Genomic DNA, 19,107 nt, shown 5'->3' with positions numbered 1-19,107 from the left:
GACGGCAGTTCCTGGTTGACATGGATACCGAGGTTAGTGTCCTTCCCAGCTCAGCCTATGACACCCGTAACAGGAAACCAGGCCCGGCCCTGAGGGCGGTGAACAGTAGCAGCATAAGGACCATCCCACTCCGTTTTGGCAACAGTCGATTCACATGGACTTTTACATGGGTGGCGGTGGCACAACCACTCCTGGGAGCAGACTTTCTCTGAGCCCACTGTCTGCTAATGGACCTCAAAGAGTGATGTTTGGTGCACCCCAGGACTTTCCAGACTTTCTTCCTGGGTGAGCCCAGACTACCGCTCTCATCTTAACTCTGTCACAATGTCTGAAAAAGAGTTAACACACATCCTGGCTGAATTCCCTTCCATCATGACATCCAAGTTTACCTCAACCGAACCCAAGCACAGGGTATGGCACCAAATCCTGACAGCGGGACTTCAACTCCACGCCAGGGAGCGCCACCTTCCTTCCGAGAAAGTCAAACTCGCAAAAGAGGAATTTTTAAAAATGGAGGAACTGGGAATTCTGCAGCGATCCAACAGTCCTTGGGCCTCCCCCCTACACGTGGTACCAAAGGCAGCGGGAGGGTGGAAGCCATGCGGAGACTACCACTGCCTCAACAAAGTCACCACACCGGACAGATATCCTGTTCCACAAAGACAGAGGATTTCACTGCAAATCTACAAGGGGTGCAAATATTTTCCAAGGTTGACCTTATCCTAGGCTATCATCAAATACCGGTCCACCCCAAAAACATCCTTAAAACTGCGATCATCATTCCCTTTGGGCTGTTCTTATTCCTAAGGATGCCATTTGGGCTCAAGAATGCAGCTCAGACCTTCCAGACACTGATGGACATGGTAGGTTGGGGCCTCAGGTTAATTTACCTGGACAATATCCTGATAGTCAGCTGCAATCGTAAAGAGCATGCGGCCCACCTAAGACAACTGTGGACTCGCCTGAGCAACTTCGGCCTTACAATCAATCTGGACAAATGTCAGTTCGGGCAAGAGACAATTGACTTCCTGGATCACAAAATCAACAGTCACAGGGCGACACCTCTGCCAGAAAAGGTAGAGGCCGTCAGGCGTTTCAGAAAAACCCAGACGGTGAAGGACCTCCAGGAATTCACCGGTATGATCAATTTTTACCTCCGTTTTATACTGGCAGCAGCCCCTATTCACACTCATGGCAGGGAAACAAAAAGAAGCAACCTGGGACAAGGAGCCAAAAGACACACTTGCCAACGCTGCACTTCTGGTGCACCCTAGGACAGATGCCCAAACTGCCCTCAGAGTAAATGCCTCCAACATGGCAGTCAGTGGCATGGTTGAACAGTTGATCAAAGAATGTTGGCAGGCTCTGGCACTTTTTAGCAGACATCTCCGGCCACCTGAACTCAAATGCAGCACCTTCAATGGGGAACTCTTAACACTATACCTGGCAGTATGACACTTCAGATACTTTTTGGAGGGGAGGCAATTTAAGGTCTTCACAGACCACAAATCACTAACCTTCACCTTCAATCATCAGACCTGTGGTCAGCCAGGCAACAAAGACACCTATCCTACATATCTGAGTTTTACACAGACATAGAACACATTGCTATTAAAACCAACAGAGTGGCCGATGCACTGTCATGACCGGTGATTCAGGCCATCCAGTCCCTGTCCCAAAGGACAGACTATGCGGCCTTGGCCAAAACACAACAGACAGACCATGAGATTCCCACTTACAAGACGGTGGTCTCAGTGGTCAGGCTAGAGGACATCACCATCGGCCCAGGCAACCAGACACTCCTATGCGATGTGTCTACTGGCAAGCCCCACCCTATCACACCGGCATCCTGGAGACAGCAGATTTTCAAAGCAGTGCACAACCTGGCACATCAGGTCGTCAAAATCACCAAAAAGATGGTAGCCAGCAGGTTTGTCTGATGTGGCCTCTGTAAGCAGGTCAACCAATGAGCCAAGACCTGCACACTCTGTCAGGCGTTAAAAGTGCAAACATACATCACAGCACCTCCCCAAACCTTCGAACCAGCATGGCGAAGATTCAGTCATGTCCACATTGACTTTGTAGGATCACTGCCAGTCTCCTGAGTGTCTGAAACCACTCCACAAAGTGGCCAGAAGTGGTTCCACTACCAGGTCCTGAGCCAGAGCACTGATCAATACCTGGGTGGTAAGGTTTGGAGAGGCAGAGCATATGACTTCTGATAGGAGTGCACAATTCATCTCGGGGCTCTGGGCAGCTCTGGCCAGCTTTCTGGGAAACCAACTCCACCACACAATGGCATATCACCCACAGGCCAACAGGTTGGTGGTGGTTCCACAGACAACTGAAGACAACTCTGTTAGCTCAACTCAAGGGACAGCATTGGACAGATGAGCTACTATGGGTCTTCCTGGGCATCCACACAGCACCGAAGTAGAATTTCAATGCCTCCACAGAGAAAACAGTGAACGGCACACCATTGGTCGTACCAGTGGAGTTCTTGGCTGTTGCCAAGGACCCAGAACAACCACCAACAGCAAAGCTGCATAAGCTAAGGGAGTGACTAGGCACCTTAATCCTAGTACAGCCCTTGCCAACCAAAGACACTAATCCCCAAGGACCCAAATGCATGTAAATACATCTTTGAATGATGGGAGCACACCAATCATCCCTGCAACGACCATACGAGAGGCCCTACCAAGTAACCATCCTGTGCTGATTAATATCAGGGGTAAGAAAGAGACTTTCACTACTGACCACCTCAACCCAGCACACAGAGACACCAGCCAGCCGGTCACTGAACAAGCCCTGCAATGCAAAGGAAGGCCACCAAAGGCAAAGGACAATATTCAGATCGCTGGTTCGGTGGAGGGGGGGGGGAGGGGGCGGGGAGGTGGGGTGTTGTGTAGTGGCCCGCTACACAGGAGGTGGCCCGAAACACAAAATAGCTGTTGCACACAGCGATCATACAAGGCTAAAGGCCTTTCTCCTCGACCAACTCCCTGCGTGGCGGGAACATCAACCAATCAGTGACCGGAATGCCCGACGTCACTTCCGGTGACAACAGCAGGAAAACTGGGCCCAGCAGCGGGAAACTGGGCATATAAGCAGGGGCAGAGAGTGCAATAAAACCAGTCTTGAGTGCGTGTCATTCTTCCACTTTCTGCTGTAGCAACTTGCTACAAGCACTTGTAAATCTGAGCTCATTCTTAAATTTTTGGCCTTTGTTCCAATTCACAATTGTTCCATTTCCTGTTCACCCATCAGCCTCTGCTGGGTGACCTACAGTAGTTCTCAATTAAAAAATTCTCATCTGCAATCATCTGTCTCTCGAATTTCTTCCAGCCCTCTTCTGAGCAAAATTTGTCCTAGTATCTTCAGCTCCAATGGCCCGAAGCTCTGGAATTCCTTCACTGAACTGTCTCTTCTCTATAGCTCTTATTTCATCTTTTAAATCTAATCCTGACTAATTTAGGTCATTCATAGCCCAGTGCAAATTTTGGTTAAGCTGTCAAGCAATTCTGCTGTACAGTATCAATGTCACTCAAGCACTGAGTGAGGTGGATGCGATAAGACAATGACACCCTCAGCTTGGTCTTTCGACTGATTCCTCTTCCTCTCATACTTTACACCTGAAGTCTTCAAAAGTCTTTCCTATCCTGTTATTGACTTATCTTGTAAGATTGCTGCCAAGTTATGGGAACTGATCCATTAATGAAAGCCTTTGACAATTTCCAAGGACATTTGGTTCTATGAATGGAGTGTTTGGAGCCAAGCCTCTATTTCCTTTGTGCTAATTGTGAGGACAACATTTCCATAACCAGGCATCCATAATAAGCTATGAAGAATAGCTCCTGGCCATTTGATTACAGTCTGTCCTCTTTGTCCAAGTTTTTGATCTTGATACCAGAATACTGCAACAAATACTTAATTGTCTCAATTAATTGACTGACTGATTTACCACGTCATACCATGAGTTAAAAATAATTTAAACTTGGTTTTTTTAAACATCAATACTAACTTGCACCTGACCATTCAAAAAAACTCAAATTAAGCCCATAATGATTTTTATAAATTTCCCAATTAATTTTCAACACTCAAATGCCTTAAATTATTTGCAACGGACTGGAAAATAAGAGAAAAGGGTCACTTACTTATCTAGGGACTATTGCTCTACCATGTATTTTAATGATGAAATAAGGAATATTTGCATCTGATGAAATGGTGCAGCCGAGATAGGTAAACTGGTTGACCGTTTTGAGTTTTGTGTGCCCGATGGAGTTTTGTGTGCCCGATGGTAGTCATGGTGGGGAGCTGGCTGATGGAGGACCTCAGTTTTCTTCAGGCTGACTTCCAGGCCAAACATTTTGGCAGTTTCCGCAAAGCAGGACGTCAAGCGCTGAAGAGCTGGCTCTGAATGGGCAACTAAAGCGGCATCATCTGCAAAGAGTAGTTCACGGACAAGTTTCTCTTGTGTCTTGGTGTGAGCTTGCAGGCGCCTCAGATTGAAGAGACTGCCATCCGTGCGGTACCGGATGTAAACAGCGTCTTCATTGTTGGGGTCTTTCATGGCTTGGTTCAGCATCATGCTGAAGAAGATTGAAAAGAGGGATGGTGCTAGAACACAGCCTTGCTTCACGCCATTGTTAATGGAGAAGGGTTCAGAGAGCTCATTGCTGTATCTGACCCGACCTTGTTGGTTTTCGTGCAGTTGGATAATCATGTTGAGGAACTTTGGGGGGCATCCGATGCGCTCTAGTATTTGCCAAAGCCCTTTCCTGCTCACGGTGTCGAAGGCTTTGGTGAGGTCAACAAAGGTGATGTAGAGTCCTTTGTTTTGTTCTCTGCACTTTTCTTGGAGCTGTCTGAGGGCAAAGACCATGTCAGTGGTTCCTCTGTTTGCGCGAAAGCCGCACTGTGATTCTGGGAGAATATTCTCGGCGACACTAGGTATTATTCTATTTAGTAGAATCCTAGCGAAGATTTTGCCTGCAATGGAGAGCAACGTGATTCCCCTGTAGTTTGAGCAGTCTGATTTCTCGCCTTTGTTTTTGTACAGGGTGATGATGGTGGCATCACGAAGATCCTGAGGCAGTTTACCTTGGTCCCAACAAAGCTTGAAAAACTCATGCAGTTTGGCATGCAGAGTTTTGCCGCCAGCCTTCCAGACTTCTGGGGGGATTCCATCCATACCTGCTGCTTTGCCACTTTTCAGTTGTTCGATTGCCTTATATGTCTCATCCAGGGTGGGAACCTCATCCAGCTCTAGCCTTAGGGGCTGTTGAGGGAGCTGGAGCAGGGCGGAATCTTGGACTGAGCGGTTGGCACTGAAAAGAGATTGGAAGTGTTCTGACCATCGGTTGAGGATGGAGATCTTGTCGCTGAGGAGGACTTTGCCGTCTGAGCTGCGCAGCGGGCTTTGGACTTGGGGTGAGGGGCCGTACACAGCCTTTAGAGCCTCGTAGAAACCCCTGAAGTCGCCAATGTCCGCGCTGAGCTGTGTTCGTTTGGCGAGGCTAGTCCACCACTCATTTTGGATCTCCCGGAGTTTGCGCTGAAGATGGCTGCATGCGCGACAATGAGATAGACAACAGACTCGCCAAGGCAAATAGCGCCTTTGGAAGACTACACAAAAGAGTCTGGAAAAACAACCAACTGAAAAACCTCACAAAGATAAGCGTATACAGAGACGTTGTCATACCCACACTCCTGTTCGGCTCCGAATCATGGGTCCTCTACCGGCACCACCTACGGCTCCTAGAACGCTTCCACCAGCGTTGTCTCCGCTCCATCCTCAACATCCATTGGAGCGCTTACACCCCTAACGTCGAAGTACTCGAGATGGCAGAGGTCGACAGCATCGAGTCCACGCTTATGAAGATCCAGCTGCGCAGAATGGGTCACGTCTCCAGAATGGAGGACCATCGCCTTCCCAAGATCGTATTATATGGCGAGCTCTCCACTGGCCACCGTGACAGAGGTGCACCAAAGAAAAGGTACAAGGACTGCCTAAAGAAATCTCTTGGTGCCTGCCACATTGACCACCGCCAGTGGGCTGATAACGCCTCAAACCGTGCATCTTGGCGCCTCACAGTTTGGCGGGCAGCAACCTCCTTTGAAGAAGACCGCAGAGCCCACCTCACTGACAAAAGGCAAAGGAGGAAAAACCCAACACCCAACCCCAACCAACCAATTTTCCCTTGCAACCGCTGCAATCGTGTCTGCCTGTCCCGCATTGGACTTGTCAGCCACAAACGAGCCTGCAGCTGACGTGGACTTTTTTACCCCCTCCATAAATCTTCGTCCGCGAAGCCAAGCCAAAGAAAAAAGGAATATTTGACCATTAGAAATAATTAAATTGTAAAAATGGTCAGTATTGCCCGTGACCATGACAAATTTAAAAATAAATCATTGGTAAGTTTGGATCTAATTCCATTCCCTAGTTGATGAATTTTGATTCCACCCACTTTTCATTTATCAACCTTTATTTTGTGCTCCAGCACTTTAAATTCACTTTAATGTCCAATTATTCTTCAAATCTAAACATATTCAGCCGGATTTTGCAGTGGAAAATAAGGGTGCATTTGATACTAAGCAGAGAACTATAAGGCAATTTATATTGGCACATACTGCACTGAACAGAAGAAATCAGGAAATTCAACTGCCCAGTAAATCCAGACAGCTTGCTATTAGATTTCAGATTTATTGTCAGAGTACATACATGACATGATATACAATCCTGAGATCCTTTTTTCTGCGGGTCCAGGCAGAATGATCACTTATTGGAAGTGCAAAAAAAAATGTATACAATGTGCACATGTAAACAAATAAACAAATGTAAACAACTTCACTGTGCAATACTGATAGGAAAAAAAATAAACTATGAAGTGAAAAAGTAAGAGCCCTTAAATGTGTCCCTGATTGCGTTTGTTGTTGAGGAGTCTGATGGAGGAGGGGTAGCAGCTGTTCCTGAACCTGGTGGTGCGGGTCTTGTGGCACCTAGACCCTTTTCCTGATGGCAGCAGTGAGAACTTCATCACTGATGATTGCTGCTGCTCTCCGACGGCAGTGTTCCCTATAGATATTCTCGATGGTGGGTCGGGGTTTGCCTGTAATGTCCTGGGCTGTGTCCACTATCTTTTGCAGGGCTTTACACTCAGTAGGGAGGTGGTATTGGTATCCCCATACCAGACCGTGATGCAGCTGGTCAGCATGCATTCCACCACGTGTAGAAATTTGCCAGGGTTTTCAATGTCGTACCAAACCTCTGCAAAATTAGAGTGTTGGCTCCAGGAAAGATCCTCCGAGATAGTGATTACCAAAAACTTAAATTTACTCAGCCTCTCCAACTCTGATCCCCAATGATCATTGGATCATACACATTTGGTTTTCCCTTCCTGAAGTCAACAATCAGCTCCTTGGTTTTGGTGACATTAAGTCTGAGGTTGTTGTTGGTGCAACATTTGGCCAAGTTTTTAATCCCCTTCCTGTATACTGTTTCATTGCCTCTTATACAACCCACTCATATTATATTGTCAGTGAATTTGTATATGCTATTGTTGTTATACCAAGCCACTCAGTTACAGGTGTAAAATGAATAGAACAGGGGCTACAAACACAACCCTATGGTGCTCCAGTACTGATGGAGATTGTGGAGGAGATGTTCTTACCAATCCTCATTGATTGTGGTCTCGAGGTAAGAAAACCAAGGATCCAATTGCACAGGGGGGTGTTGAGTCCTAGGACTTGGAGTTTGCTGATCAGTTTTGAGGGGATAATAATGTTAAATGCCGACCTGCAGTCAATAAAGAACATCCTGATATATGCATCTTTGCTGTCCAGGTGTTCCAGGGCTTTGTGTAGAGCCAATGAGATGGAATTCATCATAGACCTGTTGCTACGATATGCGTATTGGAACAGATCTATGTCGCTGCTCAGACAATAACTTGTATGCTTCAACACCAGCCTTTCAAAACACTTCATCACTGTTGACGTTAGTAACACTGGTCGATAGTCATTTATGCAGGATACCACACTCTTTTTGGGCACTGGTATGATTGATGCCTGCTTTAAGTAGGTGAGTACCATGCCCTGCCGGAGTGAGATATATCTAAGCATAAAGTACATGAGGCTGCAATCCTCACCTGAGCTAAACATTCCAGAAAAGGCCAGTGTTTAGTGCAAATTAATTTTTAAGCATGATCAAACCACTTTGCCACTTCTACAAGGACTATTGCTATCATATTCAATAATTAAAATATTCAAAATACATTTGTAAATTAAAACTTTTGTCCTTTTTATCTTCCTTCTTTCCCTCACTTGTTCTTCTTTTACACAGTTCAGCTGATTATATTTTGTTAAACTTAGACTTCCTGTTTCAGACTTTGCATGCCACAATTGATTGTGGTGACAGACCATTGCTATTCCTGTTCATATAAAATCTCTATGCATTATTGCCTCTCTCATTTCTTTAAATCTTACCTCTGCAAAAATCTGCAGAAGTCTAAAGTATGTACTAAATTTAATAAAAAGTTGCCAGGCTGATGTAAAATCTGGGGAAAATGGTAACTATATATCCTCAAGTTCAAGTCAAACCAAATACAAAGCCACAAATCTTAGTAAGCAATGAAAAAAAAACATAAAACAGCAATTATTCACAACATTGCAAGTTAAGTGCAATGGGAAACCAATGACAAACTAAATGAGCTTTTATGCCAACTCCTGTTAATTTGAAAAATTATTATTGCTTGATTACATTATTTATGCACACCTATTTAGTGCTGAATAGCAGTTGAATAAATAGATCATCCAAATTGAGAACTGACTATATACACATTATCAATTAATACTTAGCGTGGCAATCTCGTGCCTTTACTAAGCCTGAAAAATAGCAAATCTAAAATAATCAAATAAAAAAGCAGTAACTGTAGCTAAATGTTTCCCATATATAGATAAAATTTAGAATGCCAATTTAAATACTGGCAGCAGACGGGATCTTTGAGTAGGTGCACGCTGATGATGCAATTAAGAATCTAAAATCAACATTCTCAATTAACCAGGATCTTATGATGTTGAAGTAAATATATATTATGTTCTTTAAACAGCATTTTGCAACTGGAAATTTTTCATTGTTCTACATTTAATCTTACTGATCTCTGATCATATTACTTTGCAGTTCAAAACTTTGTGTGTACCATGTTGAAGGATTATCGAGATATTCTGGCTCATTGGAAGAAATGTAACAAAGTTTTAATTAATAAATTTTTGGACTAAAATTTCTAAAAGGAACGGCATGCAGAATTATAAATACTGGCAGTTGCAAAGTTCTTTTGATGCCTTATTTAGTTAAGGGGTCGACACTGTTTAATACCATGACACAAGACAAGTTGCTTGAGATTGATTTATGATCCATGCTGAGTCAGCTTATCTCAGGTGGAATGCAACAATTAGTCTAAAAAAAACTCTGGGACAGGAAGGCGAAAATAATCAGTTAACATTCTTGCTTCAACTACAATCTGAGAACTCCAGCTGGAAAGAACATATGTTTGTCTGCTGGGTGAGGAAAAGATAAGGCTTGGTTCCAAAGGCTTCTATGATTGAACAGCCTGTTGACATTGATAGTTTGGCTTAAAATAATAACAAGTTGGATGAGATACCTGGGGGTGGGTGGCACAATGGATCATAATGCATTCGATATCTGTGTCTTCACATTAGCAAACAAAATAAGTGAAAGAGTTAAAGTCACTTTCATTGCTTCTATTGTGTGATTAGTTTAAAAGGCATGCAAGGAGAAAGTCCAACTGATAATCAAAAAATAAGCAATGACATAAACCTTCATAATCACAGAAGAGTCCTTGCAATATTTTGGATTTTTACTTGCCTAAAATACATTACCAATTTTCATTCAAGTTAACTGTGTACAGTTAGGGAACTGACAAAGATTTTTCAAGCTTTGCCTCAAATTCAACCTTCTGAAACTTACCATCTATATTGAAGCATGATCTGAGGAAGAAAAAGATATGCAGGAAAATGTGTAGAGGTTAAGATTTTATTTGCTAAACCTCATCTTAATGAGTTGATAATAAAAATACTTCACAGTCAAACACAGGAATATTTCTAATATTTGCAAAATAAAAGGAAATGCAGAAATTTATATGCATGAATTAACATGCCATAAGATGTTTTCAAATATGTATAAATGAACCGTTTAGAGTTTCACTTTCCCCACCTGAAAACCTTGGATTCTGGCTAAGTACTCGAGCTGCTGAGAGGGTTGCACAGGTGAACAGGGGGAAGCTGGTGCTTTTCCTTTCAAACTTAAAGCTTCTGCAGTTGGGGATGTACCATTCAAAAGAAGCTCCCTTGCAATAGTTGCTGTACTGTTTGTAGAGCTGAAGAATGAACAACATCCTTGGTTTATTTCTTTAGTTGTCAGATAGTTCATTGTAGTAGCTGCCTTGTTACGGCTTGCTTCCATCTCTTGGTAAACGTCAGGGGAGAGATGGAGAATTCCCTTCTGGCCTGTTAATGAAAGAAAACATTGATCATATCAATATTATTTCTATTTACCATGTGTAATTTCATTGTTATTTTACTGAATTTGAGGTGATATGTCTGATTTATAAACTGTAAATATCATAGATGCATCTAGCACTTGGAAACTTGGAAGTAAACATATTGATTTTTTTAAAATGTAGACATTCGGCCCTATGAGTCCATGCCACCCAATTTATACCCAATTAATCTACACCCGTGTAACATTTTGAAGGGCGGGAGGAAACTGGAGCCCCAAGAGAAAACCCATGCAGACACAGGGAGAACGTACAAACTCCTTACAGAAGCACGGGATTCAAACCCGGTCCTAATTGCTGGCGAGCCTTGTGCCAACCAACAATGAAAATAGCTTCCAGCTTTGCTCCTTAATTTAGTACTATATTGTGCAATGAATTTTAATGTCTTATTCACAATGATTTACACTCTCTCTTGCCCTTGAGGAGGTAATTTTCCCCTCACCTGTACGTCTAACCTGTAGCTTCTTGAATTTAACACAATAGAAAAAGGAGGAACACAAGCTTAGGTGGAAGTCTTAACAAAATCAGCCAAAGATTTATCAGCAATTGCACTTAATCATGGTAATCTTACCCATTATAAAAATAATGTATTTAAAAACACATTCCAGCGATAAAGTAGAATCTTTTATTAGCAGGGATGGAACAGCAATTCATAAACTATTAGATGTGATCAACAATTGCAGCTTCCCATGTTTTTCTTTTAAAAACAGTACAACAGGCTAAATAAATGAAGACAAGTAAAAGGCAGGAAATGCACATTCTGGCCTCATCAAGACACAAGAAAGAAACATAAAAATTAGAAACAAGAAAAAACCTCGTCTAAAATTCACCAAGACTGGATAAATAATAGCTTCTGCACAAATTACTACCTGTATTGTGTGCAGTGTTGTACCCATCTACAGAAATAACTAAAACCTGAATATTATTTTCTAATATTCTTCCATAGAAAAATTGAAATACTGACTCATACTGAAAGAAATTTGAAAATACTAGTTTTTAAGTGTATGTAAAGAAATGTGCTAAAAGTTTCACCTATCCCCACATGACTAATTTTTGCACACAAGTGTTCTAACATTACTTAAGGTCACTCAGTCTGCTTTTCATCAACAACAAATGTCCTTTTCACACTTTAGGCAGACGTTGTTACTTCTTTCATGCTGTCAACCTGGAGATCTGCAGAAGTACTTCAGAAGATGTGACAATTATGCAGTTAACATGACTAATGTGCACATTACATGGCTAATTTTGCTTATCAAATGGTAAAGTTAACTGAAATACATTTTCCCGGGCATGTCACTTCCAACACTCTTCTGGTTCTTCTCATGCCCTTCAGATTATTTTTCTCACGCATTTATTAAACAAAATGCCAATTGCAACATAGTGTTTTCTTAATTACTGCTTTGGAGAGTTTTGACCTTGTGAGTCTCTGTGAAATGCAATTTAATATATGTAGTGCTAACATACAGTATATGTAGCAAATTAAGGAAATAGAGTTCATGTCTAATTTTGTATATTTATACTAGATGGAATTATGTCAGTGACCGATGTGTAAAACCGCATAATTATCAAATTATGAAGATAATATATACAGACTTAAAGTTTTAAAACATTACAATTTAAACTGATCTAAATACTAATAAACAGACATTTGAGTTACTCTAAAGTGTAATTGGTTATCTTTATTTATGAATGCTGCTAAACATGTATCAAGCAATTTAATATCCTGTAAAGGAGAAACATGCACTCCTCACTTAAGATTTTCAAGGACATTTCATAATAAAAAGAAACTTAAAAAATAGGATCAGAAGTAGGCCACACAACCTGGTTCATCATTCAATACAATCTTGGCTGATCACTCCATCTCAATATCATATTTCCACATTCTCCCCATATCTCTTGATCTGTTTTGTATCTCTTAAGTTAGCCATCCCTTTCTTAGGCTTGGATTGGAAAATCTACTGTGGTATAGGCTTCTATAATTTCACTGCAGAGTGAAGAAATGCCTCTTCATCCGGTTCTAAATATTATGCCCAGAATTACCGCTTCCCCCCCCCCCCCACCCCCAAATCTTCTCTCCATCTTGGCATTGAGATCTATTCTCAGTCTTTGAATCTAAGATGAACACATCTGTACATGACCAAACCACTCCTCATACAATAATCTTGCCATCCCATGCATCAGTCTGATGAACATTCACTGAACCATTTCAAGTACTGTATCTCCTTCCAAATCTGCTCATGATATTTTATGTAAAATGTCTTAATTATTTTGACCAGAGGAAACAATCAAGACAAACAAAGATGAAAATGTTCTTCATTGGACTATCACAGGGCATTCGCTTTGTGCATTTGGCCTTCAAACATTCTCTGTGTGGAGGTTGCTTGCGTCAAAAATAGAGGTGTCAAAAAAGACAAACATACTCTGGATTTCACTAGCAATCTCTATCCTAATATCAGCACAGTGAACAATCGTGCATCTTAAAAGATCAAGGATCTGATGGCTGAGATCTATCTACACATTTCTCGATCACTTAGGTTGGATTTTCTGAAATTCACAAACCACTTCCACAGCAAAATGAAGAGGACCTGAAATACTATGGCAGCTCACCTCAAGGCAGGCGAAAAGGCCCCGCTTGTAAGCCACGCGGCGGGGCAGCCGGCCAAAAAGGTGCCATTGGGGGTTTCCCTTTCTTCCAACTTGGGGCTCAGAAACCCGCGCTTGGGGACCATGTAATGCCCAGATGACGTCAGCGCCTTCCAGTGTGGTTCTCAGCCAGGTCCGGGCTGGGAGTATAAGTCCAGCCCATCAGCCTGCAATAAACTAGTCTCCTCACGGAGCTCAACCCGTCTGGTTGTGTGTGTTATTGCAGGAGCAGTGTAACCGCCGCTACAATTGGTGACCCCGACTGGTTCAAACGTCTTTGAACCCATCATGAGCGAGCCTGGGATCAGGGCTATAGCCATGAAACAGCCTGAATTCTGGGTTCAGGAGCCAGAGACCAGGTTCGTCCACGCGGAGGCCCAGTTTCACGCCCGCCAGATTTCGTCCAACATGAGCAAATTCTACCATGTGGTCGATGCCCTGGACCAGGCCACCACCAGATGCGTGCTGCACCTTGTTCAGCACCCACCCGCCGAGGACAAGTAGGAAACTATCAAGCGAGTGCTTACCGGGTCCATCGGACTATCCAGACACCAGCGTGCCGCTCAGGTGCTACACCTTGATGCCCTGATGGACAGGTCCCCAATGGAACTGATGGACGAGATGCTCACGCTCATGGGTGAGCACACCAACTGCCCACCTTTCGAGCATATTTAACTCAACCATCTGCCCGAGGACATCCGGCCGTTACTGGCCCAAGAGTAGGTCGCTCAGAAGGCCCAAGAGCTAAGGCTTGAGTGATTCCTGGAGGGCTTAGCTGTCCAGCAGGTCACAAGGCATGGGCATGACCATGCCAAGCCCGCCCCTAGCGCTGTGGTAGAGCATCCAGCCCCTGCAGGGGTCACCAAGACCATAACCAGGGGCATGGCATCTGCTCCAGGCCTCTGCTTCTACCACCAGCACTGGGGAGCCAAGGCTCAGAAGTGTCGTCAGCCCTGCTCATTCCAAGTAAGTGAGCAGGCCGGTTGCTGTTAATGACTGCGGCAGCTGACCAAGGACACAGCCTCCTCTACCTGCGGGACTCAGTCAGCGGCCGGCGGTTCCTCATCGACACTGGGGCCTAGATCAGCGTCATTCCAGCCACAGCCATTGAGTCCAGGAACCGACCTCGAGGACCTCCCCTCTGTGTGGCCAATGTAACAGAGATCCTGGACGTACGGAGACAAGACAGTCCACTTCCAGATAGGCCAACAGAATTTCGCATGGAGGATCATCATCTCGTCCCTCCCGACTGCCATCCTGGGTGCAGACTTACTCCTCGCACACGGGCTTCTGGTGGACATTCGAGGTAGGCACCTGGTGGACACCCGTACCTTCTAGGCCGTTCACCTCGACACCTCCCGATTGGAGCTACCGAAGATGGCCATGATCAGCACGCCCAGAAATGAGTTCCAGCAGATCCTGGATGAGTTCCCGACACTCCTCAAGCCACAGTTCTCCGCTGCCTCGCCGAGCCATGGGGTGTTCCACCACATACCCACTCAGGACCCGTCAATTCATGCCAAGGCATGCCTGCTCCCGCCTGACAAGTTCCAGGTAGCGAAGGAGGAGTTTTCACACCTGTTGGAGCTGGGGATCATTCGGCAGTCCAACAGCCTGTGCGTCTCGCTGCTCCACCTGGTCCCGAAAGCCTCCGGCAGCTGACGTCCCTGCAGAGACTATCGACAGCTCAACGAGGCAACCATTCCTGACTGTTACCCCATCCCTCACATCCAGGACTTTACAGTCAACCTGCACGGCGTGAGGATCTTCTCCAAGGTTGACCTGGTGCGCGGATATCACCAGATACCGGTGCACCCTGAGGACATACCCAAGACGGCCATCATCACCCCCTTTGGCCTGCTCGAATTCCTGCGCATGCTGTTTGGGCTCAAGAACACCGCTCAGAGCTTCCAGTGCCTCATGGACTTGGTGGGCAGGGACTTGGATTTTGTCTTTATTTATTTGGATGACATCCTTGTCACCAGCAAGGACCGGGCGCAATACAAGGGCCACCTACGTGCCCTTTTCTCCCGGCTGGCCGACTTCGGCCTTACCATCAACCTAGCCAAGTGCCAGTTCGGTAAAGAGTCCATGCAGTTCCTGGGCATTAACATCACAACTAAAGGAGCCACGCCCGCTGCTGCGAAGGTTGCCGCCATCAGGGAGTTCCCACGCCCAACAGCTTCAAAGGGCTGCAGGAGTTCCCGGGTATGGTCAACTTTTACAAATGCTTCATCCCGGGAGCTGTGCGCATCATGCAGCCGCTGTGCCCCTCATCACAGCCAAGCACAAGACCCTCGCTTGGAACCTAGAAGCCTGCACCACATTCGAGGCCACCAAGGGCACCCTCACAAAGGCCGCCATGTTCGCCCATCCGCACACCGACCTGCATATGGCACTCTCTGTCAATGCGTCTGCCACAGCCATCAGTGCCATCCTTGAGCAGCAGGTGAATGGGCATTGGAAACCGCTGACATTCTTCAGCCGCCTGCTCCATCCGCAGGAATGCAAGTATAGTGCCTTCGACTACGAGTTACTGGGCATGTACCTGGCGGTGCGGCATTTCTGCTATTTTTTGGAGGGGAAGACTTTTACCATCTTCACCGACCAAACCCCTCACCCAGGCACTTGCGATGGCAAAGGATCCCTGGTCGGCCCGCCAGCAACGTCACCTCTCCTTCGTGTCGGAGTTTACCACTGACATTCGGCTCAAGGCGGGGAAGGACAATGCGGTTGCCAGTGCACTCTCACAACCAGCCATCGGCGCGCTGACACCCGGCCTCAACATCAACCAGCTCACCTGGGACCGGGAAGCTGATGAGGAGAGAGGGGCTTCAAGAGCGCCATCACCGGCCTGCAGTTCCGAGACTTCCTGACTCTGAGCGGCGAAGGCACCATCCTGTGCGATACCTCCTTGGGCACCCCGCGGCCAGTGGTTCCCCAGCAGTGGCGCAGGCAGGTCTTCCATCACATCCACGACCTTTCACATCCGACCATCAGGTCCACGGTCCGGATGGTGGCAGAACAGTTCATATGGCATGGGCTGCGGAAGCAGATCGTGGGCTGGGCCAGAACATGCACCCATTGCCAAACGTCCAAGGTACACAAGCACACCAGGGCGCCCGTACAGGAGTTCGAGCACGTCCAGGAACGGTTCAGCCACATTCATGTGGACATCATTGGGCCCTTACCCATTTCCCGGGCCCGGATGACAGTGGTGAACCACACCACTCGCTAGCCTGAGATGATCCCGATGCCAGACGTCTCCACCGACTCCTGTTCCCGAGCCCTGTTGCATGGTCGGGTCGCCCGGTTCGGTGTCCCAGCTCACCTCACCAAAAATCAGGGTGCCCAGTTCACATCTGTGCTCTTGGGTACAGCTCACCAACAGGTTGGGGATGCAGCTACACCGCACCAGAGCCTACCACCCGTAGGCCAATTGACTGGTCGAACGTCTGCACCGCCACCTTAAGTCAGCGCTCATGGCCCACCTCACTGGTCTCGACTAGGCGGACAAACTGCCTTGGGTGCTCCTGGGCATCCGCTCCACTCCCAAGGAAGATCTACAGGCGTCATCAGCGTTGTTGGCACTACCTGGTGAGTTTGTCAACTCACCTCACAATCCCTAGCGGTTGCCACATGAACTACTTCCTCACCTCAGAACATGCTTGGACTCCTTCGAACCCCCACCACCACCCAAGCATGGCACCTGCCCAGCTCACGTTCCTGGCGAGCTGTTTTCCGCGGAATTCGTTTTCGTTTGGCGGGGCCCAACCGCGGAACCTCTGCACCGACTGTTCGAGGGGCCGTACAGGGTTATACAGCGTTCCGGCTCAACTTTCACGCTGGACTTGGGCGGCAGGCATGAGCTGTTTACCATGGACAGGCTGAAGCCAGCACACTTCAATCCCACCGAGCCCTTGGTCGTTGCCCAGCCCAAGAAGCGAGGCCACCTGGTAAAAAAGGACATTGGCACCGGTTCTGGGGGGGGGGGGGGGGGGGGGGCGGGGAGCTGTGTGGCAGCTCATCACAAAGCAGGCGAACCGGCCCCGCTTTTAAGTCACGCGGCGGGGCAGCCAACCAAAAAGGCGCCGTGGGGGTTTCCCTTCCTTCCAGCTCGGGGCTCAGAAACACGTGCTTGGGGACCATGTGACGCCCGGATGAGGTCAGCGCCCTCCAGCGCGGTTCTCAGCTGGGAGTATAAGTGCAGCCCAGCAGCCTGCAATAAACTAATCTGCTCACTGAGCTCAACCCATCTGGTTGCGTGTGTTATTGCAGGAGCAGAGTAGCCGCCACTACAGCACTACAGTTTTCATTATGTAAATAAATGTGATTTTTACCTTCTCTACTCAGTGTGTGACATCTTCTGCATTTACATCACCAAAACTGTACAGGCTTGCCAACTTGACACTAGTTATCGTGCAGTGATCCATCCTTGTAAATGGACATTCTAAAGGTTGGGTCAGATCAATATCAACCATTGATAATATTTCAGAAGCAGATCTTTTGGCAGCCTCTCAGTATAAACAACTGTTCATATTTTATTGCCAGAGTGAAAACAGTCGAGTTGTTTTCTTCCATAGTCTGCCAATTTTGTGGAACAGGAAGTTCTTTCACGCCTTCCCTCATATGTTCAAGATTGCACATAAAATCCAATTGAAATGAACCAGATTTGATGAAATAGCCCTTCACTAGCCAAGGAGGAGCCAGATTGCAGTTCTACTGAAATATGAATGAACACTTTCACATCCAATATAAATGGAGTGCCATGCCTAGTTTAGCTACTCACAGCTTAAAGAATAGGCAGACATCATCTTAAATTTGATCACAAAAGATAAATGCAGTTAATATTCTTTGAAAATGATGTAATATCCAAGACCATTTGGAATAAAATAGGAGCAGGCCACATGCTTCCTTGAGTTTGCTCAGTAAGATGATTGGTTGATGCTCTGCTTCAAGCCCACTTTGTCACCCCATTCCTTGACTAGTTCGAGAAGGTATTGTGAGAAAAATAGCCTCGACATCCGTGCATACCCCTCAAAATTTAAATGTTACATTGAGATTGCCCCTATACCTCCAAACTCCGTTGATCAAAGACATCTGCTCTGGACGCCAACAATCCAAAGCAAAGTTTCATGTGTTTGTGCTGTGCTAGGAACCAAAACCACCAATAAAACCCAGCTGTGTTTCAAGATGTAAAAGTTCAAATCCCTTGATGCATTCTGTCATCTTCTGCCTATTGTTGTCGGACATGGTACAAAGGATTTTATTTCATAAGAATTTGATGTTTTGTGTTTAAAATTAGACTGAAATTCTCTTGACTGTCTGGAGAAGGTTACCCTTATGAATTTCACATGGCAACATCTCCATCAGTTACATTTGCTCTGGAAAGTGACAAAATAAAATTACTTTTATCTAAAATAACCCTGTGCATGACCAAATTCTTGTGTACACAAGCAAGACTTGAGCTGTTGCTGAAGTATTGGTAGTTGTAGGAAAGTACTCCATCGCATATTTTTGCAACTTTGAAATTACAGTGTAAAATGAAGAGTCTCAGCTTTTAGAGTGACTGTGCACTAAAATCTCCATGTATGTGAAAAAATATCAAAATCTATTACAATCTGCTAATTTTCTGCAGAATCATTAAAAAATTCACTCTGTCATACCCAATGATAAATAAAAAACTATTCACACTAATTCCACTTCCCAGGTTTTTGTGTTACGAGTTCAGTGAACCCCATATTCCAGCAGCATTAGAAATTCACCAAAGCATTGGTTCCTTAAACAAAATGAGTTTAATTCTGAGTATACAAGATCTTAACTTATCATCACTAAGTTATTTACACAATCCCTCCCCCCCCCCCCCCACCCCCAACCTAATCTAAGTGAAATG

The 19,107-nt window shown here is 45.5% G+C and overlaps 1 protein-coding gene across 11 annotated transcripts in view; it reads right to left on the bottom strand.

Annotated features, from left to right (window-relative positions):
• stau2 (staufen double-stranded RNA binding protein 2) overlaps positions 1-19,107 on the bottom strand; it is a 327,674-nt gene that overhangs the window by 117,189 nt on the left and 191,378 nt on the right. For all 11 annotated transcript variants that reach the window (XR_011352225.1, XM_069921216.1, XM_069921215.1 and 8 more), the window contains one exon: positions 10,229-10,521. Coding sequence is in view for 10 of the 11 variants with exons in the window: in XM_069921216.1 (XP_069777317.1) it covers positions 10,229-10,521 (293 nt within the window). In the remaining variant the exon portion in view is untranslated. The remainder of the gene's footprint in view (positions 1-10,228; positions 10,522-19,107) is intronic.

The sequence above is a fragment of the Narcine bancroftii genome, chromosome 2, assembly GCF_036971445.1.
Source record: "Narcine bancroftii isolate sNarBan1 chromosome 2, sNarBan1.hap1, whole genome shotgun sequence".
In the NCBI taxonomy this organism is placed as follows: domain Eukaryota; kingdom Metazoa; phylum Chordata; class Chondrichthyes; order Torpediniformes; family Narcinidae; genus Narcine; species Narcine bancroftii.
The sequence above is the reverse complement of the archived record's forward strand: the minus strand, read 5'-3'. Positions and strand labels throughout refer to the sequence as shown.